The sequence below is a fragment of the Anabrus simplex genome, chromosome 5 (assembly GCF_040414725.1).
Source record: "Anabrus simplex isolate iqAnaSimp1 chromosome 5, ASM4041472v1, whole genome shotgun sequence".
Taxonomy (NCBI): Eukaryota; Metazoa; Arthropoda; class Insecta; order Orthoptera; family Tettigoniidae; genus Anabrus; species Anabrus simplex.
In genome coordinates this window covers 177769437-177790835 of record NC_090269.1, presented here as the reverse complement: position 1 = coordinate 177790835, position 21399 = coordinate 177769437, and the positions used below count along the sequence as shown (strand labels likewise).

The 21399-nt window shown below is 40.0% G+C and overlaps 1 protein-coding gene across 7 annotated transcripts in view; it reads right to left on the bottom strand.

Annotated features, from left to right (window-relative positions):
- The window catches only part of enc (encore), a 1357661-nt gene that overhangs the window by 487207 nt on the left and 849055 nt on the right, over positions 1 to 21399 (bottom strand). For 6 of the 7 annotated variants that reach the window (XM_067147181.2, XM_067147182.2, XM_067147183.2 and 3 more), the window contains one exon: positions 20868 to 21304. The exons of the other annotated variant lie outside the window; for it this stretch is intronic. In XM_067147181.2, the coding sequence (XP_067003282.2) occupies positions 20868 to 21304 (437 nt within the window). The remainder of the gene's footprint in view (positions 1 to 20867; positions 21305 to 21399) is intronic. 7 annotated transcript variants of the gene reach the window in all.

Sequence of the window (21399 nt, the reverse complement as noted above, 5' to 3'; positions counted from 1 at the left end):
TGAATAATCCAGTGTCGCACAAAAAGCAGATTATGAGATCAGCAGTAGTCGCGTCATCGGCCAAAATTGCGTTTGAGTGTTTCTTGCACGCCGAGGCTCCATCTTAGGCCAGAGAGATTGGCGCATTAAGTGAGGATGTCGGCCACGGTGAAGTCAGCACCACAAGAACACACTGGGGGATCATCCCTGTTTAGGAGATAAGAGTGCGTATATCGTCCATGACCTATCCTGAGCCTACACAATACTAAGGCCCCCTCTCTGTGAAGGCCGGAAAGAGATCCACCACATGGAGGATGTCTTCTTAATTGCTTTCAGCTTGTTGGGAGTTCGGATAGCTAGCCAGTCTGATTTCCAGGACACCGAGATGATTCGAGGTAGCTGAGAAAGAGTATCTTTAGCAAGTACATAAATGGCTCTTGGAGCTAAAAGTACCGCTTCCTCTGCAGCTTTATCCGTAAGTTCATTTCCCGCAATCCCCAAGTGGCTTGGAAGCCACGCAAAAGCGATTCTGGTGCCAGCATCACTTAACCTGGCTATAAGGTCATTAATCCGCTGCACCAATGGGTGTTGCGAGAAACAGGTTACAATATTCTGCAGAGAGCTTAATGAGTCAGCACACATAAGAAAAGGGTTTCTATGGTAGGTAGGCAAGAGGGAGGGGATGGATGAGGAAAAGTTGTGGAAGACAAGTGGGTTAATGGTTTTAGGTCAAGGAAAACGAGGGTTAAGGGTTTTCCTCAGGCAATGGGCCCAGGAGAGGTATCAGTGAGGAATTGGTACGAGACACTGTAGGTAGATTGGCAGCGAGAAAATGGAGATCAGGGAAGTGTTACAGTGGAGGGGCAAGGCAAGAGGAAAGGGACCAGTAGGAAAAGGAAATGTAGAGTAGAGGATAAGAAGAGAGAGTTGGAAGAGGTTAGTAGGAGGGAGAAAATGGAGGAGGAAGTGGGTTTTGCAGGCGTTAAGGGAGATAAGGAGAGGAAGGGATCAAATGAGGAGGATGGTATTGAGGCTCTGGTCATGAGTGACTCCATTGTCAGGCATGTGGGTAAAGTGTATAGATGAAAGGGAACAAGAATAGTGTGTTATCCAGGAATTACATTAAAACAGATGCTGAGTAAAATAGAATGGAGGGAGGAGGGTACGCAGAAGGTGATAATTTTACATGTTGGTACTTATAACATAAGACAATCAGGAATAGGTACTAACATATTGGGGATGTGTGGGATCCAGTTACAGCAACACTGTAGAAGTTTATGGAAGCATAGATTGTTATCAGTGTGATACTGTGTACGGGGGGGGGGGGGGGGGGGGGTACTGAATGAAGAGTAATTGACGATTCATATGGGACTATGGGATGGGTATGTGGGAAATTGGGAGTGTGATCTGTAGATCCTAATGGGTAGGTAGGAGATAGGCATCCACCCTCAGATGGCCTTCACTTGAACCGCATTGGTACGTAGTATAAGTTAGGAAGTTTTTTTAGAAGGGTTGTAAGAAGGTACATTCAGGGAAACAGGGTTGACAAGGGAGCAGTGATAAGGGTACAGCAATCTAGAAGTCAAGTAGCGATGATGTAAAAATGTTAGTGTTGAAGTATTTGTAAGCTACATACAAGATAAAGATGACAAATATGAAATTCTAGGTGTAAGGCTCATCTCTAAAGATATCAGGCAATATGTTTTTTTGAGTGTGTACAATACGTTTCGTGGACGATATTGCCCTTATAGCTGAAACTGACCTCACTACAGAAATTGAACGATCTACTAATACTAAAATGTAACGTGAATGTTAACAAAACAAGAACCAAGACAATGAAATGTACTCCGGATGGTAAACAAGATGTTAATGTTTGGTTGGAAGGAGAAAAATTGGCTCTAGTAAATCAGTTCAGTTATTTGGGAAGCAAAATTTAATCTAATGGGAGGTGTGGAAAGGACGCCTGTTCTAGAACAGCCCAGGCTAAAGAAACTTTCAATAAAATAAAATAAAAAAAGCCTGTTGACCTCCAAGGCAATATCCCTACCAATAGGAAAGCATTTCATTAAGAGCGTCATTTGGAACACTGCGACCTATGGCACTGAAACCTGGACTCTATTAAAGGCTGATAAGAAAAGAATAGATGCATTTAAATGTTGTGAATACCCTGGACTCACAGGCTAACAAATGAAGTTCTCAAGAGAGCTGAAGAAACCATCAGTGTAGAGAAAATGATCACAAAAATAAGATGTAGTTGGATAGGTCATTTACTCCAGTATTCATCATGGTCATGTCTCTCATTGAGCTTGAGCTCCCTGAGGATATTATTAAGCTCTTTCACCACTACATGACTTCACTTATTTCTGCTGCTGATGACGATGATGCTTGTTGTATAAAGGGGTCTAACATGTAGGTCATCGGCCCCTAATTGTTCAAAATGAGACGAATTGTAATGATTATTTAAAAGTACAAAATTCATCCACTGACCAGAATTCAAAACGTGATGATGAAGAATGAATGGATGAATATAAATTTAAAATAATCAGTGGACCCACCTGCAATGCCTCACCTTCCCAGAAACAATATTACTGACCAAGGGACTGCTTCCAAAGCACAATCCTGAATCAATGATGATTGTTGTCTAAAAAGGTTTCAATATACAGGTCAATGGTCCCTCATAATGGTACTTATCACTAGTAAAGTAGAACCATAGTATTTCTCAAGTTGCGGTACTAATCAAAGGTAGCTTAAAGTCATGGTGTTCCCACATTACGGTACTACTCACAAGTATTGTACGTCATACAGGTAACGCAGACCTATAGTGTTTCTCACATAATGGCGCCATTCGTAGGCAACGCAAACCCATGGTGCACCTCACATAGATAGACTAATCACAAGGACTCGCACTATCCTGTGGTGTTCCTCACATAGTGGGTACAAATCGCAGGCAACACACACCAAGTGTCGCTCATATAGTGGTACTAATCACAGGCAACACCCAGACCTGTGGTGTTTCTCACATAATGGTACAAATCACATGCAATGTAAGCCCGTGATGTTCCGTACATAGCGGTACTAATCATAGGTACTGGAACTGCTCTTCTGCTACTAACCACAAACCTACTGTGTATCTAACATAGTGGCACTACTCGCAAGTAAAGAACTCGAGACTAGAACGTGTTTACTTAGATCATAAAGCCCACAACGTGGGGAAATTACCTGTATGCTGTAGTAAAAATGTTCACCTGCCTGCTATCTACCGGAAAACTGATATACTGCATCATCTAACGTACTTTTAAATGTACAATGTTTGCGCGAATTCAAATCCGATTAAGGTCGGATACGGTATTTTACAAACATGAAACCTAATCCGACCATGGCCGGATACGGAAGTGAATGTGATAATGCAAATGACAGGAAGTGTGCTGGATGTTGGTGAGAATCTGCTTTAACCATATGATGGTACTATCACAAGTAGTTTCATGGTTCTAATACAATCACCCCTTAGCCACCTCTTACAATAGGCAGGGGATACCATGGGTGTATTCATCATCAGCGTCTGCCACCCATAGAGCGTTTACTTATTTCTTGTAGCATTAGTAATTTTACAAACAAACAGATGATGCGGCTATGGGAAGTCCACTTTCGCCAGTAGCGGTAAATTACTTTATGGAGCATTTTGATGAAGAGGCTACCGTTTCAGTGCCCGTCAAATCTACGATTTGGTGGAGTTAAGTTGACGATACATTTGTGGTCTGGACAGAAGGTCTTGAGAAAGTCCATCTATTTCTAAACCACTTAAATCAGTAGCATCCTTCAGTTAAATTCACTATCGAGATGGAGTGGGACGGATACATTCCTTTCTTGCATGTTCGAGAAAGAAGGAAATCGGACGGCTACTCAGGACATACCGTCTATCATAAGTCTACCACATAAATCACTACCTCTATGCAGATTCTCACCATCATCCAGCATAAAAACAGGGCATTCTCATGACACCATGAGGGCGACATGAATTTGCGAGCCATCAAATATCTAGGAGGAGATGGACACACTCCGAGTCACGTTCAAGGGTAATGGTTACAACTATGTACAGATTCATAGAGTCCTGAATCCCAGAGGGATGACTAAGCAAAGCTCACAGAAAGAAAAAGTGAAGTGAACTGTTTACCTGTCCTACCACAGATCGAACTGCCAAGGTCCTCCACAAATACAACACAACAACCGTGTTTGACAAGTCACAAAAATTGCTCACAGTTTAAGTAAAAACAAGGACAAGTTGTCCTCATTATTACACCCTGGGGAGTAGAAAATACCCTGTACTATTGGTACTCACATCAAGGAGTGCCAACAAAACATCCATCTCAACAAGCTAGGATCAGTTATAGACGAGCACGCTTTATCGCTGGGTCACGAAGTTGTTCCAAGATGTTCAAGATCATACCCGCACTAAACACCATACTTCTAGGATTATATTGGAATGAAGCTGTGGAAACACGTGAAATTACTAACAATTTCAACAGGGACACTAGCTATCAATTAAGTAATATATAGTTGCCAGCCATTAAGGATTTATGTACGTATTTCTCTTCCTTGTCGTTTCACTATTATTTCGTTATGGTGTTTCACAAATTTGCATGTTCCTCACCACCAGATGTTTCATTCTGGGCTATGTGTTAACTGTCATACTTTCATAACATGTGTACACATGTTATGCCCCCTACCGACTGACTCACATTCATTATGCTCTGTTTTTTCTGTACACTTTCTTTCCATTCTTCAGCTCTGTTTTCTTATAACTTCCAAGTTTTTGTTGCAGTTTATTTTATTAATTTATTTATTTCTTCTACTTTCGTCCCTGGTTCATGTGATGACCTAGCAGTTACTTTGCAACGCACATACAGTGTAACAAGAAACATCTTAATTGGAATAATAATAATAATAATAATGATAATAATAATAATAATAATGATGATGATGATGATAATAATAATAATAATTGCATGGCCTCAGCTACCGTGTGCAGACATTTCGATTTGATGCCATCTGGCTGTCTGATCGTCAATTTCGACGTTCCGTTTTACCCTAGGCCCACTAGATGGCAGACAGAGTAAACCGGATCTCTCTTGGGCGCCTATGGTCGAGATTTATTGAATTTTGTCAGGTAAACACCAAATGTGTCACCAGAGATCTTTTACATGCCGACATCGTACGACATGGAGTATTGAATGGACTTTTTTCTTCCCTTCAAAAATCATACTACCTCTGCCGGGTTTGAACCCGTTATCTTGGGATCCGGAGGCCGACAGTCTACCACGGATCCACAGAGGCAGCTTATATGTGTTATCAGTTCTCACCTGGAATGCTAACAGTGAGCCATCTGGTGACAAATGGGAGTACCATTTGCTATAGACCAGCAGTAAAGCATTCTTAAATTCAAACCTTCATATTGGAGAAGTCTTCCTCGTGAAGAGCTGAGATTTTCTACTGAAGACGCAGGAACACTCTCATCGTCTCAAGAACATTGGAAGTAGACTTGATACATCAGACTGGTGATTGAACAGGTTGTGCTGCCATTCATTTGCAGTATTCAAGGGGATGCTTTCCAAAACAATAAAGCTCGTCTTCATAATGCTGCCTCTGTGGATCCGTGGTAGAGTGTCGACCTCCGGAACCCAAGATAGCGGGTTCAAACCCGGCAGAGGTAGTGGGAGTTTTGAAGGGCAGAAAAAAGTCCATTCGACACTCCATGTCGTACGATGTCGGCTGGTGATACATTTGGTATTTACCCGACAAAATTAATTAAATCTCAGCCATAGACGCCCAAGAGATCTGGTTTACTGTGTCTGCCATCTAACGGACCTAGAGTAAAACGGAACGTCGAAATTGACGAGCAGACAGCCAGATGGCGTCAAATCGAAATGTCTGCACACGGTAGCTGAGGACATACGATTATTATTATTATTATTATTATTATTATAATGCTGCTTTGAGCACTTTTAGGACATTATGGGATGACAAATCCAGCATCATCCAATACCAATGTTAACCGCTTCTGATCTGACCGACCAAGTGCAACAGGCGTGAAACTCCACTCAACAAATAGACAATATAATTGTACCGGGAGGTACACCCCTACGCCGCTCATTTAAATCTTGCGCCAATTATAACTCCTCTACAGGAGAAACACTGAACTTAGAACTAGACCTACTTAAACTTTCCTCAGAAGATGTCGCTACCGTAATTTTGTGATTATGAAGTTGCCAGTACTGTGTGAATTTCAACTTGTTTTTGTTTTCCGTTCATCAAGAAGTTTGGACATTCTCTCATAGATGTCGCTGCTAAAACAAAACTATGATCATGCACCCTGGTGCGAAGTGAAGGAACTTTTTTGAAGAAATTTTGTATTTATAAGTTTTTCTTCACTAAATTTCATTCGTTCATTTTTGGGTTGGCAATATTGATCTTTTCTTTCCGCCAGTTTGGAATTCAGCCAATCCCCAATTTCTGTAATTAATTTTCAGCCTATTACAGGCTGCTTCTTCGATTTGGTGTGTAACTTAAATTTAACCAATAAAATTCTGTGGGTGTGTCTTGATTATTCATGAAAGGTCTCGAACCTTCCCCGAGGGTTTATAAACTGTGGGTTTTCACGGCTCGTGGCCATTTGATCTACTTCTAACTGTGTGTGTGTGTGTGTGTGTGAGTGAGTGTGTGTGTGTGTCAAGCAGGAGGCCGGAGGTGCCTCTTTCTTCAGGCAGCAGATCTTCAGCAAGGTAATGGCCAGGTAACATCTTATTTCTCGCTAGCTCCGCAGCTCAACCTGAGGGAAAGGCCCGAAACCTTAAATATGTAACCTACTTCTCTACAAATATAATTTTTTGCCGGCTTATGTAAGAAGTTCATAAAATCTTTAACTGTAAATCGGGGATAGATAGTGATTTACCCTCTCGAGCTTCCCTTCATCTTGGTTTGAGGTACCGTATTTGTTTCTGCTAGGTATTAAAGTTATCTCCATGCGTGCTACCTCAGTAGATTGGGAATAGCCCCTGTCTTATCGGCCTAGTGCCCTTTAGGTTTTAAGAATGCATATTTAGGAGTGCAAGTACACACCTCCATTCAATTTGGTGTTTCAGGCCATTCACTTAACCTGTTCTTTTTCTGCTAAGGTCCAGTAGGTTGGGTACAAGATACCCCCGTTTCATTTTGTAAGTTGTGCCTTGATGGCAAGTAATTGTAAAGTCTGATATTGCCTTGAATAGGCTTGAAAAACTGAGACCGTGTCAGCTCTTTTCAAGTGTGGTAACTGTGCCTCAGGGAGGCTTGATATTTGAAGTTGGGAACAAGTGCTCCAGGGACTATGGGTTTTCTGCCCTTGTGTAAAATAGTAATCCTTTGTAAGGTCGAGCTGAGAGCTCAGGAAATGTAAAGCGAGGGGCTGGAAGCCCGGATTACTAAACTGTTACTAAATTTTGGATGTACTTGGCTTGTATAAACTTTGTCATGGTACCTGGTATGTTATTGCTATCTCACCTAGTGAAAAGTAGTTAAAGTTTAGTTGTGAATGATTGTTGAAATTTTAAAAAAACATAACCTTTGTTAAAGTTTTAAATTAACTTTGATTTGTAGTTAGACCCATTCACCCCAGCACCTTTTTTCACCTCTGCTGGTCCACCAACCCCGGTAACACTAATTATTAAATTAATGTAGTAATGGTCCACCTTTCAATACTATAATATGCAATAATCTAAATTACATTAATTGAGGACTAGTTTCGGCCGGGGCTGGCCATCTTCAGCCTTAATGTAAAGCATCTAATAACTTAACAAATGAACATGCACACAATTGACATAAAACAAATGAAACAAATATATACATATTGACATTAAAAACTGGGATGAAATTATGAGTAAATTTGAAAAAAAACCTAGGTTCTAACATCATGAGTATGCTCATCATCGAGACTCTTTCATGTATTAATATACACAGAACTGTTAGTTCTAATACTGCTAATCATTACTAATTCAATTGTAAACAGGAACTGGTAAATGAGCACCGCAATGAATTGCAAATTTATACCAGACACAATGTATCTTGTTTTAACCACATCTTCATGTGCCGTCCTGACAATGTCCAACAGAGCATGTTTTAACAAGCACCACGAGAGCATCTCATTTTATTACTTTGAATGATGATGAAACAACATCTAACAGTTCTCCGTCAGCTAGTGGTTATTTACAGTGGTTTCCAATGACTTGCATATGGCTAACACCAATCAAATAGATTTGGTGATGAACTATGGGATCAACATTTACCAGTTCCCATTCACAATTGAATTAGCAATGATTAGCAGTATTAGAACTAACAGTTTTGTGTATATTAATGCATAAAAGAGTCTCGATGATGAGCATACTCACGGTGTTAGAACCTAGTTATTTTCACATTTATTCATAATTTCATCCCAGTTTTTAATGCCAATTTGTATATATTTGTTTCATTTGTTTTATGTCAATTGTGTGCATGTACATTTGTTTAGTTATTAGATGTTTTACATTAAGGCTGAAGATGGCCAGCCCCGGCCGAAACTAGTCCCTAATTAATGTACTGTAATTTAGATTATTGCATATTATAGTACTGAAAGGTGGACCATTACTACATTAATTTAATAATTACATCGTAATTGCAATTCAATATGGATCAGAACCATGAAGTGAAGTTTATAACCTATGACAACAAACTGACATACGGCACCTGAATGACACAATGCAAACATGTCTGTATGCTTGCATTCAAAATCATGGCAACTACAGCAGTTATTAATGTACCACCATATCATTTGTCTTATGCATATTTGAACCTGTGACCTAGAAACTTTAATCAAATACAATACCTAGACAATTGAATGAATGAATGAAAGAAAATCTACAGCCTGTTTCCAGTCATTTGACCAGGTCAGGTGGCAATCGTCAAGGCAATGAAGTCTTTACGGTCTGACACCGTGGTTCGACCCCCTTTGGTCGAAAAAAATTTCAACATCAGAATGTTGGCCAGCAGGGTAGGGAGAGGTGGTGGTATAAAACTTATAATCACTAATTTGCAGGCCAAAAGCCTGGATTAAATTCCAAACCTCTGCGCAGTGCTCATATGGAGTGAGGGCATATGACTTTGTTGATGGTGTTTCGTCTGTCGGATGGGGACATTACGCCTTGAGCAGGCCTCTTCAAAATAAAAAATAAAAATCTCTTTATTTGCAAATGAGGTGTGTACCTCGGTGGCAAATGGTACACTAAAATACATTATTGTCAAGCACTAAATATTAAATTAACAAGAGAAGAAAATTTTTCCTATAATACAATATTATACAATTTACGCTAACAATGTTTTCTATTAAACACACAGCTCATCCTTAATAAATTAATATTGTTTACAAAATTCTACTTATAATATCTCCTGTACTACTTACAAATATAGTCAACTGATATACAGTATGTGGAATTACTTCAAATGATACTACACAACTGGTATAACATTAATATTTACATTGCATTTATTTATTTACTTTTTCCCCCCCCCCCCCCGTTCTGGATCCTAAGTAGCATAACGACCTGCTGCGTCTTAACCAGAGCCCCTTTTGCCACCACTTTTCAGAGTTCCTGAAGGGCCTTCACAGCTACCGTAGCGGTCCCAGGGCCCTCGAAGTCCCCACTGTACTTCACCCCTACAGGCAGTCCCCTACTTTGGCTGTCCAAACTCCTTAGACCAGGGCATGGAATTAATTTATTCACACACCTTTTTTTAAATTTACAATAACCTGCACTGGTCGAATGCCCTCTAACACTTCATTTATTTTCTCTGTTGCTGTTTATTCTCTTCTTGAATATCTGTACAGATTTTGGAAAAGGATCAAACACTACCCCTGGTAAACTGTTCCACTCCTTCACACCCTTCCCAAAGAATGAAAATTTACCCCAATCGCTTCTGCTAAAATTCCTTCTAATTTTATATTTGTGGTCAGTCCTGCCGATATAATTATTTTCCAACTGAAGCCTCTCACGGATATCTCCCCATGCTTCTTCTCCTGTATAGGCCCTATATAATCCTATAAGTCTAGTTTTCTCCCTTCTCTTACTTAAAGTTTCCCACCCAAGTTCCTTTAACATTTATGATACACTACTCTTTCTCCTGAAATCCCCTGTTACAAATGTTGCTGCTTTCCTCTGCACACTATCTATTTCTTTTATTAGGTATTCTTGGTGAGGATCCCAAACACTGTTTGCATATTCCAATAATGGACGAACCATACTCAAGTAACTTTTTTCTTTTAATTCTTTGTTGCATCCTTTAAGTAGCTTCATTATGACATGTAATGATCTGTATGCTTTCCCAACAATGTCATCAACATGACCCTTGCAGTGCAAATTACTTTCAAATCTCACACCTAAGTATTTGCACTTGCCATCTTTTGGGATAACTACCTCATCCAAAGTATATTCAAATTCAGTTTTAAAGCTCCTGTTTGTAAAAGTTGTAACAGTTGATTTGCCTCCGTTAACCTTCATATTATTTTCTTCAACCCATTGTTGGATACTTTCAAGGTCCCTTTGTAATTCTGAACAATCCTCAATGTTGTTTATTTCCCTATAAACAATTATGTCATCTGCATACAATCTTATTTTTGATGTTATATTGTTCCCTAAATCATTTGCGTATATTAAGAAAAGTAACGGACCGATTATACTACCCTGTGCAATTCCCTTCCAAACTTTCTCTTCCTGAGATACATTATTTCCTACTTTGACTTTCTGAACCCTTGAATTTAGAAATGCTTTTATCCAACGTGTAACCCTTACGTCCAATCCTATTCCCTCCAATTTCTTTAATAATATTCCATGTTCCACTCTATCAAAGGCTTTGGAAAGATCTATGGCTATGCAATCTAACTGACCTCCTGAATCCAACTGATCTGATATGTCCTGCTGAAATCCCACCAGTTGTGCCTCACAAGAAAATTTCTTTCTAAATCCATACTGGCTCCTCATGAACCAATTTTTATCATCACATATCCCTCTGATGTACTTCGATATTAAACTCTCCAGAATTTTACAAACTATACTGGTCAGGCTGATTGGTCTGTAGTTCTCTGGTTTCCTTTTATCACCCTTGCCTTTATAAATTGGTATTATTATACATTCCTTCCATTCCTTTGGTATTACACTATTATTTATGACATAGTCAAAGAGAAATTTTAAATAAGGCACTATGTACAACCCCATTGTCTTTATTACCTCCCCAGTAATTTGATCACTTCCTGCTGCTTTTCCTAGCTGAAGCAGTTGGATTTCTCTGAAAATATCTTCATTTGTGAATGAGAAGCTTCTTGTTTCCCTCTGTCTCTCTCCCTCTCTATCTTCTGTTTCGGTTTCCAACTCTTGACAATCATCTACTGAATCTCTAACTTCCCTACTAAATAGGTTTGCTTTCTCAGTACTGTATCTGTTAAATAGTGCTCACCCCCTTCTCCCACCATTGTAGGAATTTGGATTTCTTTTCCTTTTTGATTCCTGATATATGAATACAGCTTTTTCCATTTCCCTTTGTGGTCATTACCCTCTTGAAGTATGCCATTCATATAATTCTCTTTTGCTTCCTTTTTCACTCTATTCAGTTCCCTCATTAGCTGTTTTCTAGTTTCTCTACTCTCCCTACCCTCTTTGATTTTCCTGTTTACTATTCTACATTTTCTTTTTAATTTTCTTATTTCCCTTGTATAATAAATAGGGTCTGAGGTCATTTTACCCTTCTTAACAGGTACAAATCTCTTCTCTCCTTCCCAAATAATTCCTTTAAATTTAGCCCAGAGTGTATCCACGTTACTCCCTTCACTTATCCAACAACTGAATTGTGATTTAAGGTAAGTCCCAAATTCATCAACTTTAGTTTTTCTGTACAATTTCTTGTCTTGTGTAACCCTCTTATTAAGCATTTTTGGTACGAGTCCTACATCCATTATTACAGCCTTATGGTCTCCTATTCCTTCAATTACCTCAGTTTTATCAACAATTTCCCATGGTTTAACCAAAAATACATCTAGTAAGTTATTGAGACGAGTCGGTTCTTGTACTACTTGTGTAAATCCTCCCTCCCAAATTAACTTATTTGCCAGTTTCTGTTCATGGGCTTCACTTGCAGCTCCTTTCCATTCAACTTCAGGCAAATTTAGATCTCCCCCAATTATTACCATATCTTCTTCTTCTTCTTGTTTCGTATAGGCCAGCTAAGGACCACGACATTCAACTATTGCATTTTGGAATGGGCTTTGATGTTTGCCCAGTAGTTGCGCATCCTCAGGCTGTGTTGCTCCTTCCTCTCCTTTGTCCAAAGGGCGCCAGTCTTCTTTGTTGATAATCTGTCCTGGAACTTCTTATGTTTAAGCATCTTCCTGAGTGCTGTACGATCCTTTAAGATTCCTTCTGTTATTCCCAGTTCCTGTAGATCTTTATTCACTTCCATCAACCATGGTGACTTGGTCTTCCTATTTTGCCAGTAGCTGAGAATCCGGTTGGTCAACCTGGTAGGATGCATCCTGTAGACGTGCCCATAGAATGCTAGGCGTCTCTTCCTTGCTACATTCGTTATTCTTTCACAGTACTTGTAGAGCTCTTGGTTAGGCCGTCTTTTATAACTGTCCCCTTCCTTGACTGGCCCCAGTATCTTCCTCATTATCTTTCTTTCCTGGATTTCAAGTTTTTCCATGAGTCCCTTCCTGTTGAATGTTAAACATTCTGAAGCATATAAAGCTTCAGGGCGGATGACTGTCTGGTAGTGCTTCATCTTAGTATTACGAGAGAGACACTTTTTATTATACGTATTCTTGGTCAGTTGGTAGGCCATTTCAAGCCTGTTAACTCGAGTTGACAAAGCTGTTCCTTCAGAGAGATTGGATTCCAACCATTCTCCCAAGTACTTAAACCTATTGGTTTTCCTGATCTCTCCCTGTTCCAGATGCAATGTACAAGGAGATTCACCGATGTTCATGATGAATTGTGTTTTTTCGAGAGACACATGTAGCCCAACCTTTGCTGCTTGTTGTCTGAGAACATTTAGTTGTTTCACAGAAGTTTCTATTGAATTAGATATCAGGGCCAGATCATCGGCATACGCCAGACAGTCAACATTGAGCTCATTGCGCTTATGTCCCAAATAAATGCCACTTGGAATCTCCATTCTAGCTAACTCCTTTCGCCACTCTCTTATTACTTTCTCCAAGGCACAGTTAAAGAGGAGAGGGGACAGACCATCTCCCTGTCTCACTCCTGATTAAATTTCAAAACTTTCTGATATGACTCCTCTGAACTTTACTCGTGACCTGGTGTTGCTTAAAGTCTGTTTGATTAGGTTATGGGTCTTCTCATCAAGTCCTAGTTCCTCCAAAATCTTCATAAGAGTAGGTCTGTCTACCGAGTCATACGCCTTTGTAAAGTCGACGAAAATGACAACGTATTTCTTACCGGCCATTTTTACTTGATGTAATACTGATTGCAGATTGAGTATCTGTTCTGTACAAGAGCGTCCTTTTCTAAATCCTGCCTGGTACTCTCCTAATTGTGGGTCTAGTTGAGGTTCGGCTCTATTTAATAAGGCTTTAGAGAAAATTTTGTATGTGACTGGTACCAATGAGATTCCTCGATAATTATTGATGTCAGTCAAGTCTCCTTTCTTGTGCAAGGGATGAATCAATGCAGTGGTCCAGTCACTAGGTAATGTTTCGGTCTCCCAGATGTTTTGTAGAATTTCTGTCAGCTTGCTTACAGTCTTGTCTCCAGCCTGCTTCCATAGTTCGGCTACTATCGAATCTTCTCCGGATGCTTTGTTGTTTTTCAGAGACTGGATGATGTGTATTACTTCTTCTTTGGATGGTGGTTGCGAGTTTGGTTGCTTGATATTGTCTTGGTAAACAAAAAAGGTATCAGGTGATTCACAATTAAGGAGATCCTCGAAGTACTTGGCGAGAAGGTGGCAATTGTCAGTGTCATTATAGGCTATCTTCCCATCTGGTCCACGGAAATGGAGACTGGGTGGACTGTAGTGACTAACGTTCCGTTTAAAGCCTCTGTAAAAGTTTCTGGTATTGTTCTTCTTGAAATCATCATCCAACTGTGTCAATTGGTCTTTTGTGAATTGCCGTTTCACTTGTCTGATGATATTGGCAGTTATCTTCCGTTGCTCTATGAACTTCTGTCTGTTTTCTTGTGTCTTCTGTGAGTTCCACTTTAACCAGGCCATCTGCCTCTGCATTACCGCTTCTTCACATCTAGCTGTCCACCAGGCATGCTTCTTCTGTTTTAGTAATGGCGCAGTCTCTGTTGCTACTTTTACTAGATTTTTCCTCAATTCATCCCAATCTCTGCATTCTATTCTTTCCAATTTCTCTGTAAACTGTTTGCAAGTTGCAAGTTTTTCTAAATCAAACTTAGTAAGTTTAACTGACTTGGTTCTTTTAGTGTTCCTAGGTAGAAATTTCAGCTTTATTTTGGAGAGGTAGTGGTCGGAGTCCAAATTCGCTCCTCTTAACACTCTTACATTCTGGATCTCTCTATGGGCTTTCCTTGCAATGGCAACATGATCTATCTGAAATTCCCCTAAGAGGTTGTTGGGTGACGTCCAGGTCTTCTGTTTCCTTGGTAGTTTCTTAAAGGCCGTTGACTTCATTACCAGGTTGAAAGCTTTGCAGAGTCCCACTAGACGCTCCCCATTTCTATTTGTTCGTAAGTGAGCTGGGTATTCTCCCACAATGTCTCTAAATTTGCGCTCTTTCCCTAACTCTGCGTTGAAGTCCCCGAGTAGAATGATTGTATGATGCTCTGGGACTTTGCTGATGATGTCCTCTAGTTCTTCCCAAAATTTGTCGGTACTTTCAGGGTTACGTTTATTGTCCTCATTGATAGGTGCGTGAACATTTACTGCAGTGTAGATCTTGTTTGTGCACCGGAAGGTTAGAAGGGACACTCGACTATTGGGCGAGTTGAAGTCAATTACCGAGTCCAGTATCTTATGGCTTACAATGAACCCACTCCCCAGGTGTGGCACATTCTTCATTCTTCTGCGCCCTACCTTTCCCTTAAAAATACGGTACCCCTGCGAATCAAAGGCATGCTCATCTGTATACCTGGTTTCCTGTATTGCTGTGAGTAGTATCTTGTGGTGAGTCAAAGTATCAGTTAAATGCTTCAGTTTGCCTAGCTTAAGTAGTGAGTTGATGTTCAATGTGGCGAAATAGTTATGTTCCTTATATCGGATCTTATTGCTAGTAGTTCCAGGACGCTCCGACTCGTCCTCAAAGCATGTTGGTGTGGGCTCCCCAGAATCCGAAGGCCCACTAACACCGCCAAAGGCGGAGGTGGATTTGATACCACCTGGGGTAGTTACTTCCGTGAGTTTGTCCTCCATGCTTTAGTTGAAAATTGTCTTAGGAGACCAGAGGTTAAACCCCCTGATCGAGATACTACCGAGGTTGTGAGCTCCGGTAGGTTTATTTAGGGTTTTCTCCCTTAGACTGGTTGCCTTCCCAGGCTTATAACGGAGACCAATCTTCCCCACAGCGGTTCTTCCGCCTTCCTTGCCGTTGGATGATGTAAACCATCTTCGTCCGCCTCAGAAGCCGTTGACCATTTTTCTCTTAAGTTTATCATATTTTCACAGACCACCAAGATGGCTCCCAGCAGTAGGCTAAGATCTGTTGCCTTAGAAACGCCTTAATGGAAGAGTGGAGTTATACATCTAGTTATTAGTATCTATGGAGACCAAGAAAATTTAGCAAGTGGGTGGTTGTTAGGGCAAGGTTAGCAACCAAATTACACTCTTAGCATGTTATCTATGGATAAATTGTAGTAAAATCCAACATGGAGGCACTTAGGACCATAAAATGAAACAAAATTATGCCCTCAAATCAATTAAAATAAGCTCCAGATTTCCAAGAAAACACGTTCACACAACCACCACACCTATTAAATGCTCAAACACTCCCCGACACCCACCAACACCACACAGAACGCGAGAAAAGATGTCAATATCTCGGAGCTCCACCACACATGACTTCTTCCAGTGAGCTTTACCTGTTTTTATTATTATTATTATTATTATTATTAATCACCGGGCGTGTCAACACCTCGTGTTGAACAATGGAAGTGCAGCGTCAGACTAAATTCGGGACTGGGAGAGAATGGTGGTGGTGGTGGTGGTGGTGGTGGTGGTGATTATTGTTTAAAATGAAGTACAGCTGGGCAACAATCCTCTACTAACACTAATCATAGGGAAAAACTGAAGGAGGCCGACACATCGAATAATGAAGGAAAGGCAAGGGCCACGAAGGGGTGAAAATGAAAGACCCTTAGACTTCGAGACCTAATACCGTCGGGGTCGGAAAAGAACAAAAGTTGACCGAGAGTGTCGGACAGGATAGATGAAAGTGAGGAGCATCACACAAGTAAGTCGAATAAACGCCAGGACTCAGCTATAGGCCCCTTGGTCGCCAACCCATCCTCCCAAGTTAAGAGCCCCTAGGGCGACTGGGAGAGAGTGCGACATTCGAAATACGAGTTAACTCGTAGTTGGGACGGTGGAAAATATGTTGAGTTGCAAGTTAACACGGGCGTTGGATGGAAAAAGTTAACTCCACTGATGAGGTTGAGGAAGGGCATCCGGTCGTAGAAAAATCGCCACGAAGTTTCATCACACTTCACACCCGATTCCGTAGAGAAACAGGACAAGAGATGGACACGCCCACCAACAGTAGGTCTAATACGTCCGTGTATATACTTTTACGACCTTACGACACGTCGAAGTGCCGGAATTTTGTCCCACAGAAACTTTTTCACGTGTTGGTAGATTAGCTGACACGAGAATAAAGTATTTTAGGACGTTGCGAGCCGGAATCGAACCTAGCAACTTCAGCTCAGAAGGGTAACAGTCTACCGTGTGAGCCACTAGCCTGGGAAACGAATACTTCTATCTAGGCAACGACCTTATCTTCGCTGTTTTAGAGTTTCCTTACCCATTGCTGCGATTTCTGTTTCAAAAGAGTGATCATTAGTACATTCCTGCAAAGTGAAATACACTTCCCAGAAACTACTGGCGCAATGGAGAGTGCCACTTAGGTGTTACTGGAAAAATTATAGGCTTTAAAAAAGTGATAGTGTGAGTTACCATAAAATGATCTTAACAGTTTTCGCTCTACTAATTCTTTACTCCGTTGAAACAATTGGCCGTGAACAAATGGTCATAATAGGCACTTGTACCTTGAAATTTAGAACCGCTGACCACATTGTAAGGAAAGGTAATTTTCACCACGCAAATAATACTATGAAACAGTAACGTTGGCAGAATCATTCTAATTTATTTACGGACTTCTAGTGAAAACACCATTTCAGATTTCATCGCGAGTTTTTTAACTTAGTTTTGGCCCGTCGTGAGTAACTGAGCACGCTAAACTATTGGTCATTACGAATCCAATCCAATACCTACAACCTCATTTATCACTTATTTTCCAGACAAATGCCGGGATGGTACTTAACTGAATGCCACGGCCGCTTCCTTCCCTCTTCCTTGCCTATCCTTTTCAATCTCTCCCCCCCCCCCCCCCAAACTAGGCGCCTCTTCAGCATAGTAGGTGAGGACGCTGGGCAAGGTACTACTACTCCTCCCCAGTTGTTTTTACGAGTATAATCTATTATTTTTTCAAAGATTTCCATGTCTCTTTCCTCTCTTCCAGGCCTGTATGTTCCTATAATTCGCACCTCCTTCATATTATCACAAACTAATTTTATCCCTAATATTTCATCCCTTTCATCGGTAAACCATTCATGTGAACAGTAAGTTTCCTTCACCAGAATAAACACCCCCCCCCTCCCTTTTTATCTCCTCGGTCTCTACGATAGACTGTGTACCCTTCTGGAAATACTTCTCTATTACCCACTCCTTCTTTCAACCACGATTCCACTCCTATCACCACATCAGTCTCATAAGATTCCATCAATGTACCGAATTTTAATTGTTTATTTACTACACTTTGACAGTTTACCAAGAGCAATCTCAGACCCCCTTCCTCCCTAAAATTTGACTGTTGCAATTGGGTAACTTGAAATTCCTTACTATTCTGAGTTTCTTTTTCTAGTTGACTGAGCCAGCTTGAAGTACAGCTGGCTCTTTCTACTAGTTTTCCTGGTCAGTATTATAACTCAAGGGAGTTGCCTGTTTTACAGTACATATCTTAAGATTAATAAAATCTAGAACAATATTTGCTATCTTTCGTTTACCTGAATTGTTTAGATGGAGGCCATGTTTTGTATAACAGTATCTCTCAAAACTGCTGCATTCAATAACCTGAGTATTCCGAAAATGTTTACAAATTTTAACAATATCTGTATTGACCTTGTCCACTTCAATGTTCACACACGAGTCTCTACTCAAATCATGCCCGTGGGTCACGTTCACTACAAAAACGTTAGTGTGGGTCAGCTTCCCTAGTGTATGTTTAAGTTGTGATCTTACATTCTTGGCGTCATCGCGAGCTACGTCGTTCGTCCCACTGATGATAAGCACTGCATCGCCGCTCCCGAAGTTCCTAGTTGCTGCTTCTACGTTTTCCACAACACTGCTGATAGAAGCTCCTGGATGTATTTCTCCAGTTGCTGCTATATTCTCGTCGTTAATCACTCCCGCAATTCCCCTTCCTTGGCTATCACCAAACACAGCTACCTTCGCTGATTTAGGCCTAACTGGGTCTTGAATCTGAATTCTAGGCCTAAATTTTAAACTCAGCACGGCAACGGATCGCGATGATTTGGTTTCATGCACGCGATCACTTTCTTCCAGAATTAAATTATTGAGGGCAGAAAACCTATTTCTGATGTTTATTTCCGGAAATTCAGTTGTAGATTTCTTCTTAGCCGGCCATCCACGAACTACTTGACACCACGTGCTCGAGTTTGTTACTTGTACTGGTATATCACTCGAAGAATGGTCAGTCCCAAATTCTAGCGATCGCAGTCTTTCTTTTAATTCTTGATTTTCAACTTTAAGAGTCTCATTGTCCTTTTTTAGAATGTTTATAATTTCTAATGCAGTTTTATATTCCTCATCGACTGTTTTCGGTGCTTCGTCAACGCCGTCCCCAACAACGACATTCCGAACACACTGCTCACAAATCCAGTCAACATTTTCATTAGTTTTTACGTCTCTAGGGCAATTTCCGCACTTATAATGCCACCATCGATCACATGAATCACACAACATTCCATTTTTCACTCATTTTCGACATTTTCCGCACTTTTCGTCACATTTTACGGTTAATTTACTCGGAGAATAAAACACGTCGTCATTAACGGGCGCCATTTTGAAAAAATATATATTCTACAGGAGAAGGCTATGTGCTCGCAGCGTGCTTCACCCTCTCCCTTCCTACTATCATATATCACATCATTCATTTCATTTCATTAACTCCTTTCATGAGGTTGACATCAGGAAGGGCAACTGGTCATAAAAACTCACTACGAAGATTCATCTCGCTTATTATCCGACCCTGTAAAGGAATGGGACAAGGGTTGGACATACACCTATACAATACTGCTTGGCTTAAATTGCATTCCTCCAAACTGATGTCTTCTTGATGTTGGGATTTCATTTTCAGCCAGTGTAATAATAATAATCATATAACAATAACAACAACAATAATACTTAGTAATAACATTAATTTGTAATTAAGCTTGTTGTGAACAATTTAATAGTAGACTGCAAATCACAAATTTATAAGGAGGATGATATAAAGATATGCATGGAACAGGGACAAGGGTTGGACATACACCTATACAATACTGCTTGGCTTAAATTGCATTCCTCCAAACTGATGTCTTCTTGATGTTGGGATTTCATTTTCAGCCAGTGTAATAATAATAATCATATAACAATAACAACAACAACAATAATAATTAGTAATAACATTAATTTGTAATTAAGCTTGTTGTGAACAATGTAATAGCAGACTGCAAATCACAAATTTATAAGGAGGATGATATAAAGATATGCATGGAACAACAGCTCAGGGGAATCATGCATGGAACCATATATAAAAATTCACCAATAGCCGTATATTAAGAAAAGTGCAAATGTGAAAACATTCTACATACAAGAACTAACTAAAGAATAAAGAAATATAGTGGCATTAGTTTCAGTGAAGCAGAATAAAGAAAAATTAGGAAGATTAACAAAATACCAAATGCAAGTCTTAATTTGACCATTCTGAGGTAACAAAAGCCACTCACTCTCTAAAAGGATATTTAACAAACTAAAAACAAATGAAAAGGCAAACTTGAGGAGGGGAAAATGTTTTAATACAACTTTAAAGAAATACATCATTATAAGCAGTCATTCTGAGCCAACACAAGAGTATTTATTAATATGTTTAAGCCAATGTAAGTAATTCACATCCAAGAAAAGCAATCACACTACCTAAAGTCATTCCCTGAAATCAACACATCTCTTAATATCTAAAAATGAAAGTATTCAAATTAATATTTTAACTGTATACTGCTGATTAATATCTAGAAATGAAAATATTCAAATTAATATTTTCTGTATAGTGCTGATTATCACTTTCACTCGTTTTTTATCTTTTTAGCAGATTTTACTTTCAGATGGGCTTGATAGTGTACAAGAAATACAATTTTTAATCTGAAATGTAAAATTTTAATCTTTCTTCAGCCTGTATAAAGTCATAAGGAATTCCATTAGGCCATCATTACTCACTAACAGAAATTATTTCAATGCAAGGTAAGCGACCTTAATACAACAAGATGTCAAAACATGAGGATGCAGGTAAAGACAGCACCACTCACCGGATGCCTCTGTTCAAATGAGGTTGCCTGCTGTATACCACTTCCATTCCCATTGCTTGCATTTGCCACATGCACTACATTGAAACCTGTATACATCATTGGCTGTTGGGCAGGAGGTTGCACTGCTGGTTGCTGGTTGCCATATAGTACTTCAGATGAAGGAAATGCCTGCTGAAATGCTGATGGATGTTGGTGTGGTGGTTGTTGCTGCTCAGAAGGATGGGGAACATATGAACACTGTCCTGAGTGGCAAACTGTGAGGACAGGAGCTTGTGTTACAGAAGGTGGGGTGTTCACAAGTGGTTGCTCAACTGTTGTTGGAACTGGTTGTGGTGAGAGAGGTAAAGAAGGCGATGTGGCAGTAGTTGTAACATTTGGTGAAGAAACAACCTTTGATGGTGATGGTGATGCTGATGGCGCAGATGTAGTTGTTTGAGCTGAAACAAGAAGCAATAACATCAATATAATGCAAGGATAGACAAGACAAAAAATGAAGCGAATAACACTGATCTGCAAATTTCTCATTACTGCA